Source organism: Ursus americanus, chromosome 8 (genome assembly GCF_024610735.1).
Source record: "Ursus americanus isolate L20-20 chromosome 8, mUrsAme1.1.p, whole genome shotgun sequence".
Classification (NCBI taxonomy): Eukaryota; Metazoa; Chordata; class Mammalia; order Carnivora; family Ursidae; genus Ursus; species Ursus americanus.
In genome coordinates, this window is record NC_142134.1 from 66291131 (window position 1) to 66308501 (window position 17371).

Genomic DNA, 17371 nt, shown 5'->3' on the forward strand with positions numbered 1-17371 from the left:
AAAAATAAATAGCAAGATGGTAGATTTAAACCCAACTATATCAATATCATTAAATGTAAATGAGTCTAAACAATTGAAAGGCAGGGATAATCAGATTGAATAAAAACATCAGATTCAACTATATACTACCTACAAGAAACCCACTTTAAATATAAAGACAAAAAGAGGTTAAAAGTGTTAGGATGAAAGAAACACATACCATGCTAATTCTAATCAAACAGAACTAGAGTGGCTGTATTAATTAATACCCATGTAGATTTCAGAGCAAGAATATTACTAGGTATATGAAAAGCCATTTCATAAAATTAAAGGGGTCAATTCATCAAGAAGATTTACAATCCTAAATGTTTATGCACCTAATGACAGAGATCCAAAATACATGAAGCAGAACCTAATAGAACTTCCAAAAACAGAAAAATCCACAATTGCATTTGGATATTTCAATTAACAAGACCAACAAGACTATAGAAAAATGGACAAAAGATGTAAACAGTTCCTTTACAGAAGGAGAAACACATGGCTAGTAAACATCTAAAAAATGTAAGAGATCATTAAAAATCTGGAAAATGCAAATGAAAACCACAATGAGATACCATTCTACACCCACACAGTTGGCACAAATTGAAAAATTGGGCAATATCCAGCATCAGAGAGATTGTTGCATGGCAGCAGTGTTTATACACTGCTGGTAAGAGAGCAATATGGAAATATTTAGTAAAGTTGAAGAAGCACATAAACCAAACCCAATAATTCACATAGCACCTTATACCCTGTTTCTATAAATGCAAACCAGGAAACATATATACCCATGACTGCAACAAACAACAACAAAAACCTGCACTGGAAACCGTCCAAATTTCCTTTGTTGGGACAATTAATAAATGAATAAATAAACTAGTGAAGACTATCCAGGAGTAAGAGTGAATGAACAGTATCTGTTCAGATCAACATGCATAAGTCTCCCAAATGTAATATAGAGAGGGAGAAAGCAAATTGCAAAACAAAAAAAAAAAAAATGCATGATATATTTCCATCTACATAATATCCAAAACATGTAAAACTCACAATCCAGTTGATATCAGACAAATAAATTCTTAGACTGCATCAAGATAAAAGTTGTATTAAGATCATGTAAAAACAGAATGGGGGAATCAAGAAGAAAGCACTTGAGTTACTTTTGTCATTGGGAGTCAGACAGACTTGCCTGAGAGAAACATTTTAAGGCAGATGTTGAAAAATGAGTAAGAGTTCTCACAGTGGACCTGATAGGGGGAAGAGCAAATGAGTAATTCAGTGGCAATGCTCAGGGTGAATTGCAGAAAGAAGGCACTAGGGATCCAAAGACTCCCAATTAGCAGGTCACTGCAATATTTTGGTAAGAAATAATAGGCTTCTATATTTTATATTTTTAGTAATTAGGAAGAAAATAAAATTGTCTCTGCATAAAGGAAATATTAGGACATGGAAGGGATTCCCACAAAAATGTAAAATACTGATATTACCTACCAACCTAAAATCAATGATTTCCAAGGCTGCAAAGTATGAAGGAAACAGCACAAGCTCTAGATCCAGAAACAGGTGAGTTTATATCCTGTCTCTACCCCTCACTTCACTTCTCTGTATATAAAAAGTGGGAGGATATGATCTGGTTTCGTGAGGTTCTAGTAAAAATCAACCAAGCCAAAGCAAAGGTGCTAACATGGTACACGGCAGAAGGTATGTGGTCAACAAGTGCCCTGTTTCTTCTCTTCTGGACTCAACACAACAAACACTAACTACATTTACACAAAAAGTGACTAGTTGCTCTTTTTTTTTCTTCTTTTGGTGGCCTGCTCTTGATACCATAGTGCTTACATAGGAATTACTCTAACTAAAAATATTTGCAAACTTGCCTGTGATTAAGATCTGGTGTCCAGGCTTGTGTGACTTGGTCTGTGGGGCCCTCAGCCTCCTGATTTGGAAGTCATCATTACAAATGGGGCCGTGTCACTTTCGCTTTTGCCACGACAATGCCCTTTGAGAGGCCATACATCTAAGTAGACCTCAGTCCTCTACATAAAGGAAACCATGTCAAATAAAAACTAAGTAAGTGCGTGAGCATGTGTGTATGTGTATATGTCATCTTCCTTCAAAACCCAAAAATGGCATTACCACAACATTGCTTTTTAGAAGTACTCTCTGACTCCCCATCAGAACCATGCCCCCCTTGGGTGCACATGCAGTACAATTAACCCAGAGGACTGAGTCATCTTTAACATATCTTTGTCTCCTTCACACTTTGAGCTCTGTCAAGGCAGGGGCCAGGTTTCACTCTTATCTATGTCTCTCCAAGACGACGAATAGTGTTTGGAAATAAGGTTTCTCAGCTACCTGAAAGTAGAGCGTTCCTAGGAAACCTTTCATAACCTGAAATGGCCTAAAGCGAAAAGCACCCCCTGCTCTCCTAAGGTTAGCATTATGCCACTTGCTTTCATGAAAAAAGCCATTACCATACTATGCAGGTAAGTGGCATACCATGAACTTCAGGAAAGTGGAGGTTACCTGTAGTAGGTGCTGAATAAAACGGTTTCTGTGAGGTGTGTTTAGCATAAAACATAAATATTGATGTTTGCTATCTCATCGCTTCACAGAAATATGCAGAAGTTATTTTAATGCTTGTACATTATTACAAATTATTTGAGAAATTAAATGTGGCTAAAAATTCAAGTAGTTGCCATTTATAAGTTATGACCTGATGTGCTTTCAGACAAAAAAAAATATTTATTTTTGCAATTAACATTCAAATGTATTAGACATAACTATTCTATGTGGAACTTTGAGGTTATGGTGAGCAAAGATTCCCTGATCTACTAACAGTACTCTGTGTCCAAAGCTAATTCAGAAGGGACAGAGCCTCCAAAGTGACAAGAAAAACCACTAGACTCTATGGAAACACATTTCAATATCGTGTCACAGGAGGATGGAGGGTTCCAGAAAAGATGTCTCCACGAAAAAAGAGAGAGAGAGAGAAACTGATAAAGCATCTGATGTGTTTGAACATGTCAAGAAACAATTTACATTTCTGGCCGACAGTGTGGGGATGAATTAGTGAAAGAATCCTAGAATAGGAAGCCATCAACAGATAATTATTAACTCTCAGGCAAAACACAAACTGTACAAGAAAAGAAACTGAATCATAGGACATTAGGTGGCTCAGTTGTGCACCATTTTTACATAAACAGTGATGTAAAAACTGAATGAAGATTTAAACAAAATTTGTTAAATAACCAAATGGGGAAAAATGGAGAGAAAAAGTTTGCTTTGTGAGTATGGTACTAGAGAGGCTTAAAAAAACCCTCATCTTATAAAATCGGAAGTCGGTATGTTATATTTTCAACCAGAATACCAAATCATGACTGTATATGCATGCTATTTAGAAACACAGAAGTAACTACTAGAAAAAGATGGCGAAAAGACTCAAATATGTCGGCTTTAGGGAACTAAGTAAGAAGTGACATGAAAGATCTTTCTTGGGGCGCCTGGGTGGCTCAGTCGTTAAGCGTCTGCCTTCGGCTCAGAGCGTGATCCCAGGCTTGAGCCCCGCATCGAGCCCCGCATTGGGCTCTCTGCTCCACTGGAGCCTGCTTCTTCCTCTCCCACTCCCCCTGCTTGTGTTCCCTCTCTCGTTGGCTGTCTCTCTCTGTCAAATAGATAAAGAAAATCTTTAAAAAAAAAAAAAAAAAAGATCTTTCTTTGTTGTTGGGTGTTATAATTCTCAGTACTATTTGAGCTTCTAAACCATTGTACACGTCACCAAGATAAAATTAAAAATTAAGTTAGAAAAATCAATATAACCACAAGAGAAAAGGAATTACAGACCTAAGTCAACCCTGTTTGGAGGTTAGGAGTGGTGTTAACACCCAGAGGTATGTGAGAACGTGCAAGTATGCTTCCCACTGTCCCAGAGACTGGGCTGCTCTGATATTTAGTGGCAGGGCCAATAATGAGGGTCTGCCAAGCTCAGGACAGCCACACACAAAACCAAGAAATGACCAGATCAAATGCCAACAGCACCTCCAATGGGAAACACCGCACTCAATAGGAAAAAGAGTAAAGAAAAATATAATGGGGTGAGGAAGGGAGGAGAGAGGAGGGGGAAGCAAAAACAAACTATCACGTTAGAAAATTTAAAATAATAACATGGCAGAAAAAAGCTGAAACCTTGGTAATCACAAACCACTAAATAGTCCTATTTGAACAACGTAAAGGTGAAGAGGAAAAAAATATTTACCATGTAAATACTGATTTAAAAAAAAGTAGACTCATGAATATTTATATTATGTAAAAATGAGGGACGTCTGCCTGGCTCAGTTGGAAAATCATGCAACTCTTGATCTCAGGGTCATGGGTTCGAGCCCCACATGGGGTTGAGAGATTATTTAAAAATTAAAACTTTAAAAATTATATAAAAATGAATATAAATAAAAGGGACAGAGTAATATTCTCAGATGAGTAAAAGTTACAGTCCACCAAAACCATATAGCAATCATGAACTTTTGTGCATCTAACAATAGAGTTTTGACAAATACAAGAGAAAAACCTGTGATAAATGCAGGGATATAATGAAAACTCCACTAACACAGAAGAGACTCTCAGAAAATGACAGAGAAAGAGAGACTTTTATTAACATAGTTTATAAACTTATTCTCTTATGGACAGATGTCTGTATGACAGTATACGTATAGGTACATATGTATGTATGTGTATATAACATAAGATACACACAGACATACAATAGACAGAGACTGTTACTCAACAACAGAAAATCATTTTGAAACACCTTGAAGTATTCACAAATATTAGAATTCATGCATACATTCTCTGACAGTTAAACATAAAAAGAAGAAAGAAAAAAAATGAAAGAGTAAATGAAGGGAGGGAGGGAGAGGAAGATTAACAAGAAAAGAATAAGTCAATCTATCCACTTGGATATTTTTTAAATTCTAACTAAATATTGTATTAAAGAGAAAATAAAAGCAGAATGATTTTTGAGGGAAAAATGCATTATTAAAATTATCTTAAGAAAAAGCAGACACCTGAAAACAAACATCTTTCCTGCAGCTAAAGGCTTTAAAACAGACTTCCCCTCAACAGATGGAAGTTGAGGTAAATGGCTGGAGAGTGATGAGCCGGAGCAGACAGCTTTGAGTGCATCCCGGATCCGGGAGGCTCCGCGGCAATGGGCAGGACTCTGAGGCATGTCCATGAGAAAAAGACTTTGTTCTAAATATCTGCCAAAATCAGATGTTGTGAAACCGCCTTAAGAATTTTCCTTTTTATTACCTCGCCTTCAACCAGGTCAACCAGGTCCAACCAGGTCAGAAGCCTTAGTAAACAAGCAGAAATATGAGAAGGAAGGGAAGAAAGAAGATTGACCACACCCTCCCCTCCAATAGAGCTAAGACCAAGACAGCCCTAAATCAGATTTGAAGTTTTAACTATTTCATAGAGTAATTATTCTAAATACCAAAATAAGGCTGTGTTTTGTAACCGAGAGTGGCCATATGTATCAGCCAGGGTCCCAGCAGGAAACAGATGGCACTCACACTGGGTAACTGAGGAGAGTTTCATAAAGGACTATTTACAATGGTGTGAGCAGGGTTTGGGGAAAGCAACAAGGGAGAGTGTAGTACCTCGGGGCTTGCAACAGCATGAAGTCATTAGCACCCCGGAAGGGGCTGGGGCAGAATCAGTTTCCAAAACCTGTAGAGAGTAGTTACTTGCCAAGGGCTGCCTGGCAGAAGAGGAGGCCTTTAGCTCAGGGACACAGCCAACCCATTGCAACCCAGCAGGGAGGAAAGTGGAAGAATAAATATTCTGGCTTCTCCCTCCTCCCACCTGACTCTACTGTCTCCTGCTAATACTTCCCATTGATCAAATCCAAACCGAAGTCGAAGGACAATGTTATCACTATGGATTGGCTGCCCAGGGCCAAGAGCAGAGACGGTGGCGAGTAGATCTACACGGGCACAAATATCCAGCACACAGTAAGCCTTAAGATCACTGAGCCCACCTGTGTTGACTTCTGAGGGGAAGAGAAGAGCTACTCCCACTAAGTGTGAAGGGACAGTGGGGGGAAAAAAACTAAGTTATTTTTAAGAGTGTGCCCAGAGTGTCCTCCTTGTGGACGGCACGATGTAAAGTATAACAGAATGTGGATATAATTTAACTACTGATTTAGTAATTCAGGGATGTGATAAATTCCCCTAGAAATAAATAGCGAGAGGAAATAGTTCAGTGCTAGTTCTGGGACTCGACCCTTGGGGCTCCAACCCTGCACTTGTCGCCTGGTTGTTTTCTGATGATCTGTACTGTGTTCAGCTACGGAGGCTTCTCAGACTCCCTTTTTCATTTACTTTAGTCCTGTTTAACATATGCGGCTTTCTGTCTTAACTGCCTTTGCCTCCGCTATTCTGCTGTAATTATTCTTATATCTTTCAATTAAGTCTCTTTGCATTCAGCCATTTATGCATCGAAACATGCTATCTAGTGAAAGACACTTTTCTCTGTCTTTGAAGAAAAATCTCTGCTCTTCTCTTCATCCATCAGAGCACTACAGTAATCTAAACTGGCTTCAGCTTCTGATTGCCACTATGCTAATCTGAGCCCCATTTGGAAGGATGGAACAGTACACTGGAAAAAGCATCATGATAATAATAATAGCTATCATTTATTAAGCCTGATGATGGGACAGGCACTTTGCCAAGCATTCTACATGTGTAGAGAAGGAAAAATGTTTTCCTCGACCCTCTCAGTGGTCCCTGGCTGGGGCTGAAAATTAAACTGACAAAGACAGATTAACAGGCAAAAAGTATACAGATTTATTTAAGTTTTATATGCCCTGGGAGCCTTTGTAGGGAAATAAAAACCCGAAGAAATGGTTAAACCTGAGTATTTTTATGCGAGGTTTGATGATGAGGGGACAGTTGTGGAGGAAAATGATGGGCCACAGAGCATAAGGTAAGAGGAGGAAATTGGGGGAAACTCAGCAAGGCCTGCTGATTCAGATTCTGCTCAGTGTCCATCTGTCTTCAGATATAAGGATGCTCCTTTCCTCCAGGTATAGGGAAGGCACCTCTCACATGAGTGTTTTATGACCTACTTCAGGGGAGAAGGGCAGGGGAGGTCAAAGTAACCTTCCAATCTCTGCTGTTTTCTCCAACTCCTTCAGTTTCCAAGGTACTGTACCCATGTCCTGAACCCCATCCCATACTTTATACCACTGATATCACCCCCAGTTAAACTGGAGGAATCTGGGGTTTCCCTGAGCTTAAGGCTTTGGAGGAGAGCATAGGTAACAGTAAAAGTAAAACGGTAAGCCAAGCATCACTGAACAGAGACTGTGCTCTTACTCACATTCTCTATATCAATTTAGCTCTGTGACCTCAGGCAATTCACCCAACCTCTCTGTGCCTCATTTTCCTCATCTGCAAAAGGAGAGTGAGGTCTTCCTACTTGATAGTGGTGTTGAGGAAATATATTGGATGTATTATTAGAGTGGATGTATTTGGAAACGACTCTCTGGGAGGCAGCGTGTAACTGTTGTTAATAAATAGTGTTTGTACCCACTGCTCCAACCTATACCGGCTCTCTTAAGAAGAGAGCTCAGAGTAACTAATCTTTTATGGAGCCCACCTTGTCTTGCTGGCCTCCCTGAGATTCCCTATTCTGGACTGCCTGGCTGCATTGGCTCTTCACGCCCAGGACCATCCAAGCCTGTTGGGTGTGCAGTGAACCCTGTCCATGCAGTTCCTCTGACGCCTGCACTCAGTCATCGCTCTTGACTCTCAGCACCTTGAGAAGGGCATTCATGCTGTTCCAGAACCTTGGGCAGGAGAAAGTAGCTCTTGGACAGCATGTACTGTAAAAGTTGTCCCCCAGGGACAAGTATTTTTCCCAGTGGCCTTTTTTCTGTTTCCCTTTAAAAATAATAATAAAGTTCTTTTATTACATAACTGTGGGACAAGGGATCAAACATCCGTGCTTAAAATGCAAAAGGTGCCCTACATTCAAACCTCTCCTGCCCAGAAGAAATACCCTTTGCAACATTTAAATCCTTTAACTCTTCCCTCCCTCTGCTTCATGAAAATTATAAAGAGCATCACGCTATTAATCTGTAACTTCCTAGTGACATCACGGCAGACATAAAATACCCCGAAAAACCTCACCCCTACGGGTTTGCCTGGCCTGGTTTCAGGAGCAAATCAACTCAAAAATTTTATGAACACTAATTTGCTTTCATTATGCTCCTATCAATCACCAATCAGAGCCTCACTGTATAGCACACCTAAGCAAAAAAAGGGGGGGGGGGGACTTCCTAAATCCACCCTATGAATTGTACCAGGTAAGTTGATTCTGTTTGCCAGTGAAATACAAATGTCTTATTTTAAATAATTCCATTTTAAAATGTTTTCGAGAACACCTCTATAAATCTGGCATTTGTGAAATGGGCTAATGGCATCCCTTTTTTGACTAATGAAAATCATAGGCTTCAGAGTCCGCAGAATCTTTTATATCGTGGCAACTAATATTTTTGGATTACACAATGCTGCCGATATGGAAGCATGACTCTGGGGTTTCAATCCTGGTTCCCATTTCCCAAGACAAGTGAGAATTGCTGGGGATGAGTAGACGTGGAAAGGCTGACCTGAAGAGAGGTGGGTAATGTCCAGATATTATTAGCACTGTAAAGATTTCTGAGCCCACCAACTAATGGGGCAAGAATTCCTAACAACCTGTCTCAGCAGGAATTTGAGGTTGTTGGGTTTTGGGGTTTTTTTCTGTATTAAAAAAAATTTCCAGAATTCCCACACACTAATTCACCCTGAATAACTTCACTTCTTTGAGTCTGTGTCCTCATCCATAAAAAGGGAATAATTATATAGGAAGTATGTAAAATGTCTGGCACGGTGGCAAATAGTAGTTGTTTAAAAAGCCAGCTATTGGGACACCTGGGTGGCTCAGTCAGTTAAGCATCCAACTCTTGGTTTCTGCTCAGATCGTGATGTCAGGGCCGTGAGACTGAGCCCCCCCACTCTGCGCTCAGTGTGGCTTCTGTTTAGGATTCTCTCCCTCTCCCTTGCCCTCTGCCCCTCCCTCCAGTTTGCACACGTGCACTCTCTCTCTAAAATAATAAAATCTTTTAAAAGGCAACTATTATTGTTATTATTATTCCTGTTGTTACTGTGATGGCAAGATTTTTCTATATGTGGTTTTCATGTTTTCAAATATCTCATTACACTTGCTAAGGTATATTTAGACCCATGCAATATACCCAAATGCATTTGATGACAGGATAGGTCATAAGGCAGCTCTGCTACAGCTTTTGTCTTTTAGACAGATGTTCTTCAGAATCAATGTATCACAGAAATTAAAAGCCCAACTTGAGGTATTACTGAGTCATAGTCCATTGCCTGAGGAGAGCAGAACCATCTATTCCCCCCAGATAGGGCTGCACTTGGTACCGACGGGTCTTACTAAATCTGCATGTGATCTAGGTTTTGTTACCCACTTGAAACGGTTAATTAGAAGAGGTAGGGGAATCTGAAATGTCCCAGCAAGCTCCTCCTGGCCCACTGTCACGTTTCATTATTCTTCATGCTGAACCCATTTGGATGAAGCACTGTCCCCCTCCAAACACATGGTTTCTGTGCCTGTTCTCTCTTACCACCTATTTATGTCCCAATACATCTGCATTGTGTAGCTCAGTAAGATCTATTAAGTCCTTGGGCAGTGTTTACGGCTATTGTTTTTATTATTATTTCTTTGAGGCTCAGATTTCTCACATAAAGCGATAGAAAACTACCGTATAGACAGTGAGTAAAATGCTTCTTAAAAGAAAGGCGAAAAAAAAAAAAGTATGTATAAGATTCGCAATTTCAGTCTGAGAATTCTCAGAGCAACCCTGTGGGTGAGAGACTATAATTTCTTGTAGGTTTTAGGTAAAGATATAATTTACCTTTATTTGCAGACACAAAACTCTAAGAAAACATTACTTGCCATCGATGCCTCTGGCTTTAAAAATATTTATGAGATCGACATAGTTACCTGGAGGCAGACACTTCCTTACAATGTCATAGGTCAGGCACATTGGCTTACACCCCAGATAATATTGATGTACCTTCAAAATTTAAAATAATGTTTATACCATTTATTTATTCATTCATATATAGAGCACCCATCCTGAAGTATCTGGGACACTGAACAAGGTTTACATAAATCTGACTGTTTTTTCCTCTGGGCCATTTGGCTCAGTCTGGTAGACCATAAATATTCAATAATACTTTACAATGACAAAGCATCTTTTATGCAAACATCTCTAAGCACATTATTCACCAATATTACAATCTTCTCTTTAACCTACTGGTAAAGTCACAGAAACTAATTGACTTTCTTCAAGGTCCCACCACAAATTGTTTATTTTGTAGATTAGAGTCCAGGTGTCCTGATCCTAGCTATAACTAAAGGGAGAAAAAAACCAAACAAACACATTTTTTAGGTGCTTAAGCTGATGACCTACACTAAATATTTCTAAATTGAATCTATTAGGCAAAACGTCCTCCTTAAAGATGTTAAATGTTATGATGCATCCAACTGAATTTTATAACTTTTGTTCTAATTTGCCCAAGGCCAGTTACCATTTTCAGAGCCCCAAGTATGACCTATTTTAATCGAATCCTGTTACAAACACTTAAACTTTCACTCTTTAATAAAATCAGGTTTCTAAATACAAATTAAAGTTGGAGCAAAACAGCGAAACTTTTCATGGAAAGGTCCAGTTGCAGTAATGGCATGGCCTTACCAAAATATTGTAGCAAAGTGAAACGCTGGGAATTACTGTGAGATTTGAGCAAGTCTCAAACACTTTCAGGTTATGCAAATAAAAGAAAATACTTTAAATGCGTTACTTTACAGCTTCTTTATGTTAAAGTAAGGCAGGTTTAACATAGACAATTAATAAAATACAAAAAAAAAGTGGAAAGATTTTTAAAATCACTCACAACCGGGGCACCTGGGTGGCTTAGTCGGTTAAGGTTAAGCATCTGCCTTCAGCTCAGGTCATGATCCCAGGGTCCTGGGATTGAGCCCCAGGTAGGGCTCCTTGCTCAGCGGGCAGCCTGCTTCTGCCTCTCCCTCTGCCCCCCACCCCACTTGTGCTCTCTCTTGTTCTCGCTAATGAATAAATTAAAAAATCTTTAAAAAATCAAATTAAATCACTCACAGCTATGATGGTCATTAAGAACACATTTGCAAACCCCCAACCTCAGGGAGCAGAGCTGACCAGCTGATCGAGGGTCCCAGCTCTGAGCCCTGAAATCCATCACAGTGCAGTTTGCACTGAGGCCACACTTCCCCGAGCTGATCCCAGGCATTGCTGAATGTGGCCAGGCTATTATGACAAGCCTGTTCCTGGAAGATGTGGGACTTTCCGACAGGAGACCTTCCACTTCCCTGAAGACCTGGCTGAGTTTTCCCTTGTGCTGTCTTGTAGTCTAAATGCTTCACTCAAACTTCCTTCTTCCTTCCTTCTCTCCTTCACTCATCAGACCTGTATCCCAGCCTCTCCCAGCTCTCACTCATTTCTGTCATGAAGAATAAACTTCTTATATGTTCAACACCATCCTGGTCTCTGCTTCCTGGAGGACCCAATCTCACACGCCATCTGATGGCGATGATGATGGTGGTAATGATAACGATGACGATGGTGGTGGTGTTGATGGTAGTCAAGATAATGATAAGAATTAATATCTACTGAGTTCTTTTAAAAATGCCAGCCCGTTGGGGCACCTGGGTAGCTCAGTCAGTTAAGCACGTGGGAACTCTTGGTTTTGGCTCAGGTCATGATCTCAGGATTTTGAGATCAAGCCCCGAGCCGGGCTCTGTGCTCAACACAGAGTCTGTTTGGATTTCTCTCTCCCTCTCCCTTGGCCCCTCATCCTCAAAATAAATAAATAAATCTTAAAAAAAAGAAAAGAAAAGAAAAAAAGCCAGGCCTTGTACTAAGAGGTTGCCTATATTATTCCATGTACTATTCCCAATAACCTCCAAAAGACAGATATTACCCACCTGAGGGAAGTAAGTCTTAAAAAGGTTAAGGAACAAAAGCAAGACCACATTGCTTGTGAAAGTCAAATGCGAACTCATATTCTTCCTCAACTAGTGGAGCAACAAAGCACTACTGTCAGTAACAACCATATTATATTACTTCTCTGTATTACTATTTTGTAGTATCATCTTCTGGCCCTTTTTCTGTATAATATTACTGTTACAATTACACTCAAAATAATAATGTATTCAGTTAAGCCTTTTTTGGTAAAAAACTGAATTTTTATTTAAACTTTTTGATTCCTCGAAAATTCGCAGTTATCTACTTTACTTTGGTTGTGTACACCTGACCCAGTCATTCAAATACTGTTAGTTAACTTATTCAAATATTTTTCATATTTGTATCCCATATATGAAGAGCCACTACATCAACTCTGGGTAGCTGGGAGAGTTTTTCCAAGACCTTAACACAAGCAAAGGTCAAGCAAATAAGTCAAGGCCAAGTAACTTAAACAATTGGGACCATTAAAACATCCAAAATAACAATACTCAGTCTCCAATTTTAGAATTTATTGACACCATTAAATAGACCACTTAATAACAAACGAATGGGCTTTTTCTAAATGAAACAATTGGTACAAAAAAATGCACTTAAAAAGATTTGTACCCCATAAGCATCTTTCTAAGAAAGAATACCAGCTTGGAACTTGTAGCAGCTTGCTAATTCAAGAACAGAACTTTTGATGGCAGCAAATGCCTTTTAGAATAATTTGAGGTTTCTCTGACTCATAAACTAATTGACTTTCCTCAAGGTCCCCCAGGAATCATTGGGTCAGTCTTCAGTCTTGGCAGATTTCTGCTGATGTCTCAAAACAACTCCCTGAGTACAGAGATTTCTGGACCTTTCATGTTAAAGACTGATTGTGGCAGCCACAACATTTCCACAGTTTGTCAGCTGGCAGTGTAAAAGGGTATCCCCTGGGTAAACCCCCCAAAATAGCCTTCTGAAATAAATATGCCTTCTACTAAGACGAGCATGCTTGCCTTGCAAATATAACTTCAAGGTAAGTTACCAAGACATTGCCTTCCAAACAAGCTGCCCCTCCCAAAGTGCCTTCTACATGGAAAGGAAAGCTACTGTTGTCCTCCACTCTGACTCTTCAGCTTGTCCCACCATTCAATTTCCACTTCTATTGCAATTGGGATCAAGTCTGAACAATAATTATGATGTCACATACACAACAATTGCCTCAATTTTATAGAAGTTGGAAAGACTCACTTTTTAACTTTCTTCAACCCAGCACAAACTTTAAGCTCTGATTTTTAAGTAGGCAAGAAACTAAATCCCTAAATGATTTCTTATTCTCTAAAACTATACTACCTCTGCAACTCCTTCCCTGAATATCACAACACGGAACATTAACCTTCTGCCTTAACACCCATATCGCCTGCACCACTCATGTTGGCCATGAGTTCCACATTGTCTTTTGTTGTCTTGTTTCTTGTGGGTCTTATCCCATCGTATTGCCCCTCTGTCACTAATGAGTAGTGTGACACTGAGCATATGACTCCATCTCTCTGGCTTCTGTAAGATGTTTTAAAAATCATGTCTGCAAAGTGGAGTCAAGAGTCACCACTTGCGGAAGAAACACTAAAGAAGGAAGTGCTGGGTGGACAGGCAAAGACCACCCACCCTCCTCAACCAGAGAAGGTCCATGATTTTCCTAGTTCTGCTGCATTGAAAAATGTTTTAAAACCATTGGACTGGAAGGTTTCTAGAATTCTTTCTAGTCAGTCTGACATCCTGAAAGAATGTCAGTTCCATATGGGTTCCTTCCGAGTCTTCTGAGTTCTTCCACAGCACTCAATCCAGACTTTGCAACCTTTGCTCCTCTTTGCACTTCCCTCTATAACCCTCTTTCAAGTATTCTTATCCACTACAATTTCAACCATCAGCTAGACAGTGGTAATTACCAGCAAATCCAACCTGAAAAGGAGATAAGAATTTCCAGTCACCTTCCAGGATTTCCATTTAAATACCCTGGGGGTGGGGGGTGCCTGGGTATCTCAGTCTGTTAAGCAGCTGGCTTTGGCTCAAGTCGTGATCCCAGGGTCCTAGGATCAAGTCCCGCCTGCTCAGCCCAGAGTCTGCTTCTCCGTCTGCCCCTCCCCCACCCCACTTTGTGTGTGCTCTCTCCTACTCTCTCTCTCTCAAATAAATAAATAAAATCTTTATAAATAAATAAATAAATAACCTAGGGGAATCTCAAGCCCACATTGAACCTATCCCACTTCTACCACAGCAACTCCAAACCTGCTCTTTCCCAATAATTATGTTTCTATTCATAGTGCCATCAGCCAGCCAGTCACCTAAACTACAATGACAAGAGTCACCTTAGTCATCCTATTTCCTTCCTGCCCTGCATTTTATTCATGAACATATCCTTTTGGTTCTCCCTCAGTGATGGCTGTTTATGCTTTCTCCTCCATTCTGCCCCCTCCACCTGAATTCAGGCCTTCATCATCACCTGCCTCAACTACTCCAAGAGCCTAATGACTGCTCCCTAGGTCCTATGTCTCCTTCCTCCAGTTCATCCTCCACACTGCAGTCAAAACTCCTTCTAACATACAGACCTAATCACAGTATTCCTGTTGCTTAAGAATATTTTATGGCTACCAAGAACCTATTGCACACGATCCTAACACCAACACCTAAGCCTGTACCTTATATACATCACAACATGGACCTATCCTACCTTTCTAGCTTCAATTCCTTCCATTCACCCTATCATCAGAAAACAGACCGTGGCAGGCTTTCTCAAAGCCTGAGCCATCATACAGAACACTTATAAAAAAATGTAAATTCCTGGGCCCTATCTATAAATAGTGGTGTTGTATAGCCTCGTGTGAGGCCTCCAAATCTATATTCGAACAAGAACGCTAGGTGATTCCTAATATATTCCAAAATATTAGAATCCTAAACCATTTACCTACTTTACTAGATGTGACTATACCATTCCTCAAAAACTACATAAATATTCATAATTTTGTTCTTTGGCTTAAAATGTTTCCTCTGCTGATATGCCCATCCTAGTGTCTATCCCTGAAAACAAAACAAAACAAAACAGAATAAAACCAACTTCTTATTAAAAGCCTAACATAAATGCCCATAAAGTCCCTCCCATTTTACTCTTGTATCCCCACACCTCCCACCAATGCTCCACTAGCATTTCGTTTGTTCTGCTACGAGGATCATCACATCATATCACGGTTCTGCGTATGCTTCTCTCCTTCACTAGAATGTTGGATTCGAATGATCACTTTATTTACTTTTTACATCTCCAGGCTCTAATAGCCACAGTGAATAAATGTCTAACTGAGAGGAACTATGTAGCAGTAATTCAAATAAACATCCATTAATTTAATTTAATAATTAACTCACATGAGGCACCTGGGTCTTCCAGTACATCATGGAAACCGATCTTTTCTGACTCTTCTAGCACGTTTTCTTTCCAAAGTCATCATCCAACATCAAGCCAACTACATCACAGTTTTAGAATGGCTGCCCCTTGTCTTAATTTGAGCCACAGAGAGTGTACTGAGGTGACTATGGCAGATGTTTGGCCCCAGCTGTAGAATATTTATGCTGAGAAGCCCTCAGTTCTTCCTTCAGTAAGTCAGCTGAAGAACAAGAATTTGTTACATACCAACATTTGCCAAGTTCTCAGCATTGTGGGGAACCGGATACATTAGAGTCTCCATCACCTCCATTCCCATATCTTGTCCTTCATACAAACAAAGAAAGGAGGCAATGGCCAAAGTCTCTTGCAATAGTTCACCCTGTGAAAGAGCCTTAGTCTCCCACACTCTGTTACAGAGTGGTTGATGTGCATTTCTAACCTGTGCCTGCAATCTAGACCCAGATAATAATTTATGAAACATATGAAGTAATGGACCATCAAGAGAAAATGTTGCTCTTTCAAAGATCCCCAAGTATGCATCTGTATGATAGACTACAATGACTCCAAAGGAAGATTATTGTCTTTAGAGTAAATAATACTCTTTTCCCCCCAAGTCTCAAAGCCTGTATTTAAATGATTATTCATGGGTGTTGTGGGAGACTTTAAGCCTTAGCTTGGCAATTCCCAACATAAAAATGGGTAATGTTTCAAAAACCTTGTTTATGACTCACCTGCCCAGAAACTCACTATTGCCTCTTACATTATGTTCCAAATTCCCAGGCCAACCCCCAAAATCTATTTATCTCATTACACACCTGAAGGGTATTCAGTGACACCTGCCCCTATTTACAACATTGTTCCTTTGAGAAAATGTCCTCTAAGCTCCCAGTCAAGTGACATGTAAATACATTTCTCCCTGCATTCAGAGACACATGGGGAAAGACAAGAGGATGAAAATGAGAAGTGAATGAGCACAGACATTCAGACAGGGATCAGAACCCTGTTAATCTCATACATACATTCAAAAAATGCCCTTCTCTACATGATTATTGCTCATTAGGGGTAAAGAATTATAGTCTTCACTATCAAGAGAGAGATTTTCGGAATTTGAAGTGACTACCACCATCTCCTTGCTACCTAGTTGAAACATAAACATAGTCATAAGAAGATTTGACATTGACTCTGGAACTGTCCAACCTCTTGTCTATATTTTCAATTTCCCCCTAACTCCATTAAGTGCCTGTTATAATTAGTATACATTTTAAATAGGTTTTAAATGGGCACATCATAGAAAACATTTTCTTATTTTGAGTCAACGTAAAAGCAAATAAATTTACAGTTTCAAATTATAAAATAGGCCCTTTTAGATTAAAAAAAAAGAAAAGAAAATCTAGCTTGTGTCTTTTTCTATTATTAAAATGTAAAGGATTTTTAAAATCTCATTTATTTTGTCAGTTGGTTCTGCTTAACATTCTTCAGCCCAGTCCACTCTCAATTATCCATGCTAAGGAAGGGGGATCAGTGGCCTGGATAATCTAAAACAGCAGACAATTTTAAAAGCCCTTGTATTTGGCCCGGGCATACTTTACAATCAAACTCTGATTATCCACACTAATGAAAGGAAGAACAGGCACCTTGAGAAACATCCAATGCCAATATAGATGTGCTTAGCTGGTTTAGGGCACCTCGAGGCAGAGGCCTATGTAGCATAGCAGAAGGAAAACAACAGGGCCCCAGCTACTACCAATGACGACCACCAATGCCATCCAAAATACCAACACACAGCTACAAGTGTCCATACCAACCCCTCTTATGATAGTAGTCAT

At 39.7% G+C, this 17371-nt stretch overlaps 1 protein-coding gene across 13 annotated transcripts in view; it reads right to left on the reverse strand.

Moving 5' to 3' along the window:
* LOC123775788 (cytosolic beta-glucosidase) overlaps positions 1–17371 on the reverse strand; it is an 889125-nt gene that overhangs the window by 862615 nt on the left and 9139 nt on the right. For 11 of the 13 annotated variants that reach the window (XR_015725387.1, XR_015725386.1, XR_015725385.1 and 8 more), the window contains exon 2: positions 15792–15869. The exons of the other annotated variants lie outside the window; for them this stretch is intronic. Coding sequence is in view for 2 of the 11 variants with exons in the window: in XM_087863913.1 (XP_087720039.1) it covers positions 15792–15869 (78 nt within the window). In the remaining 9 variants the exon portion in view is untranslated. The remainder of the gene's footprint in view (positions 1–15791; positions 15870–17371) is intronic. 13 annotated transcript variants of the gene reach the window in all.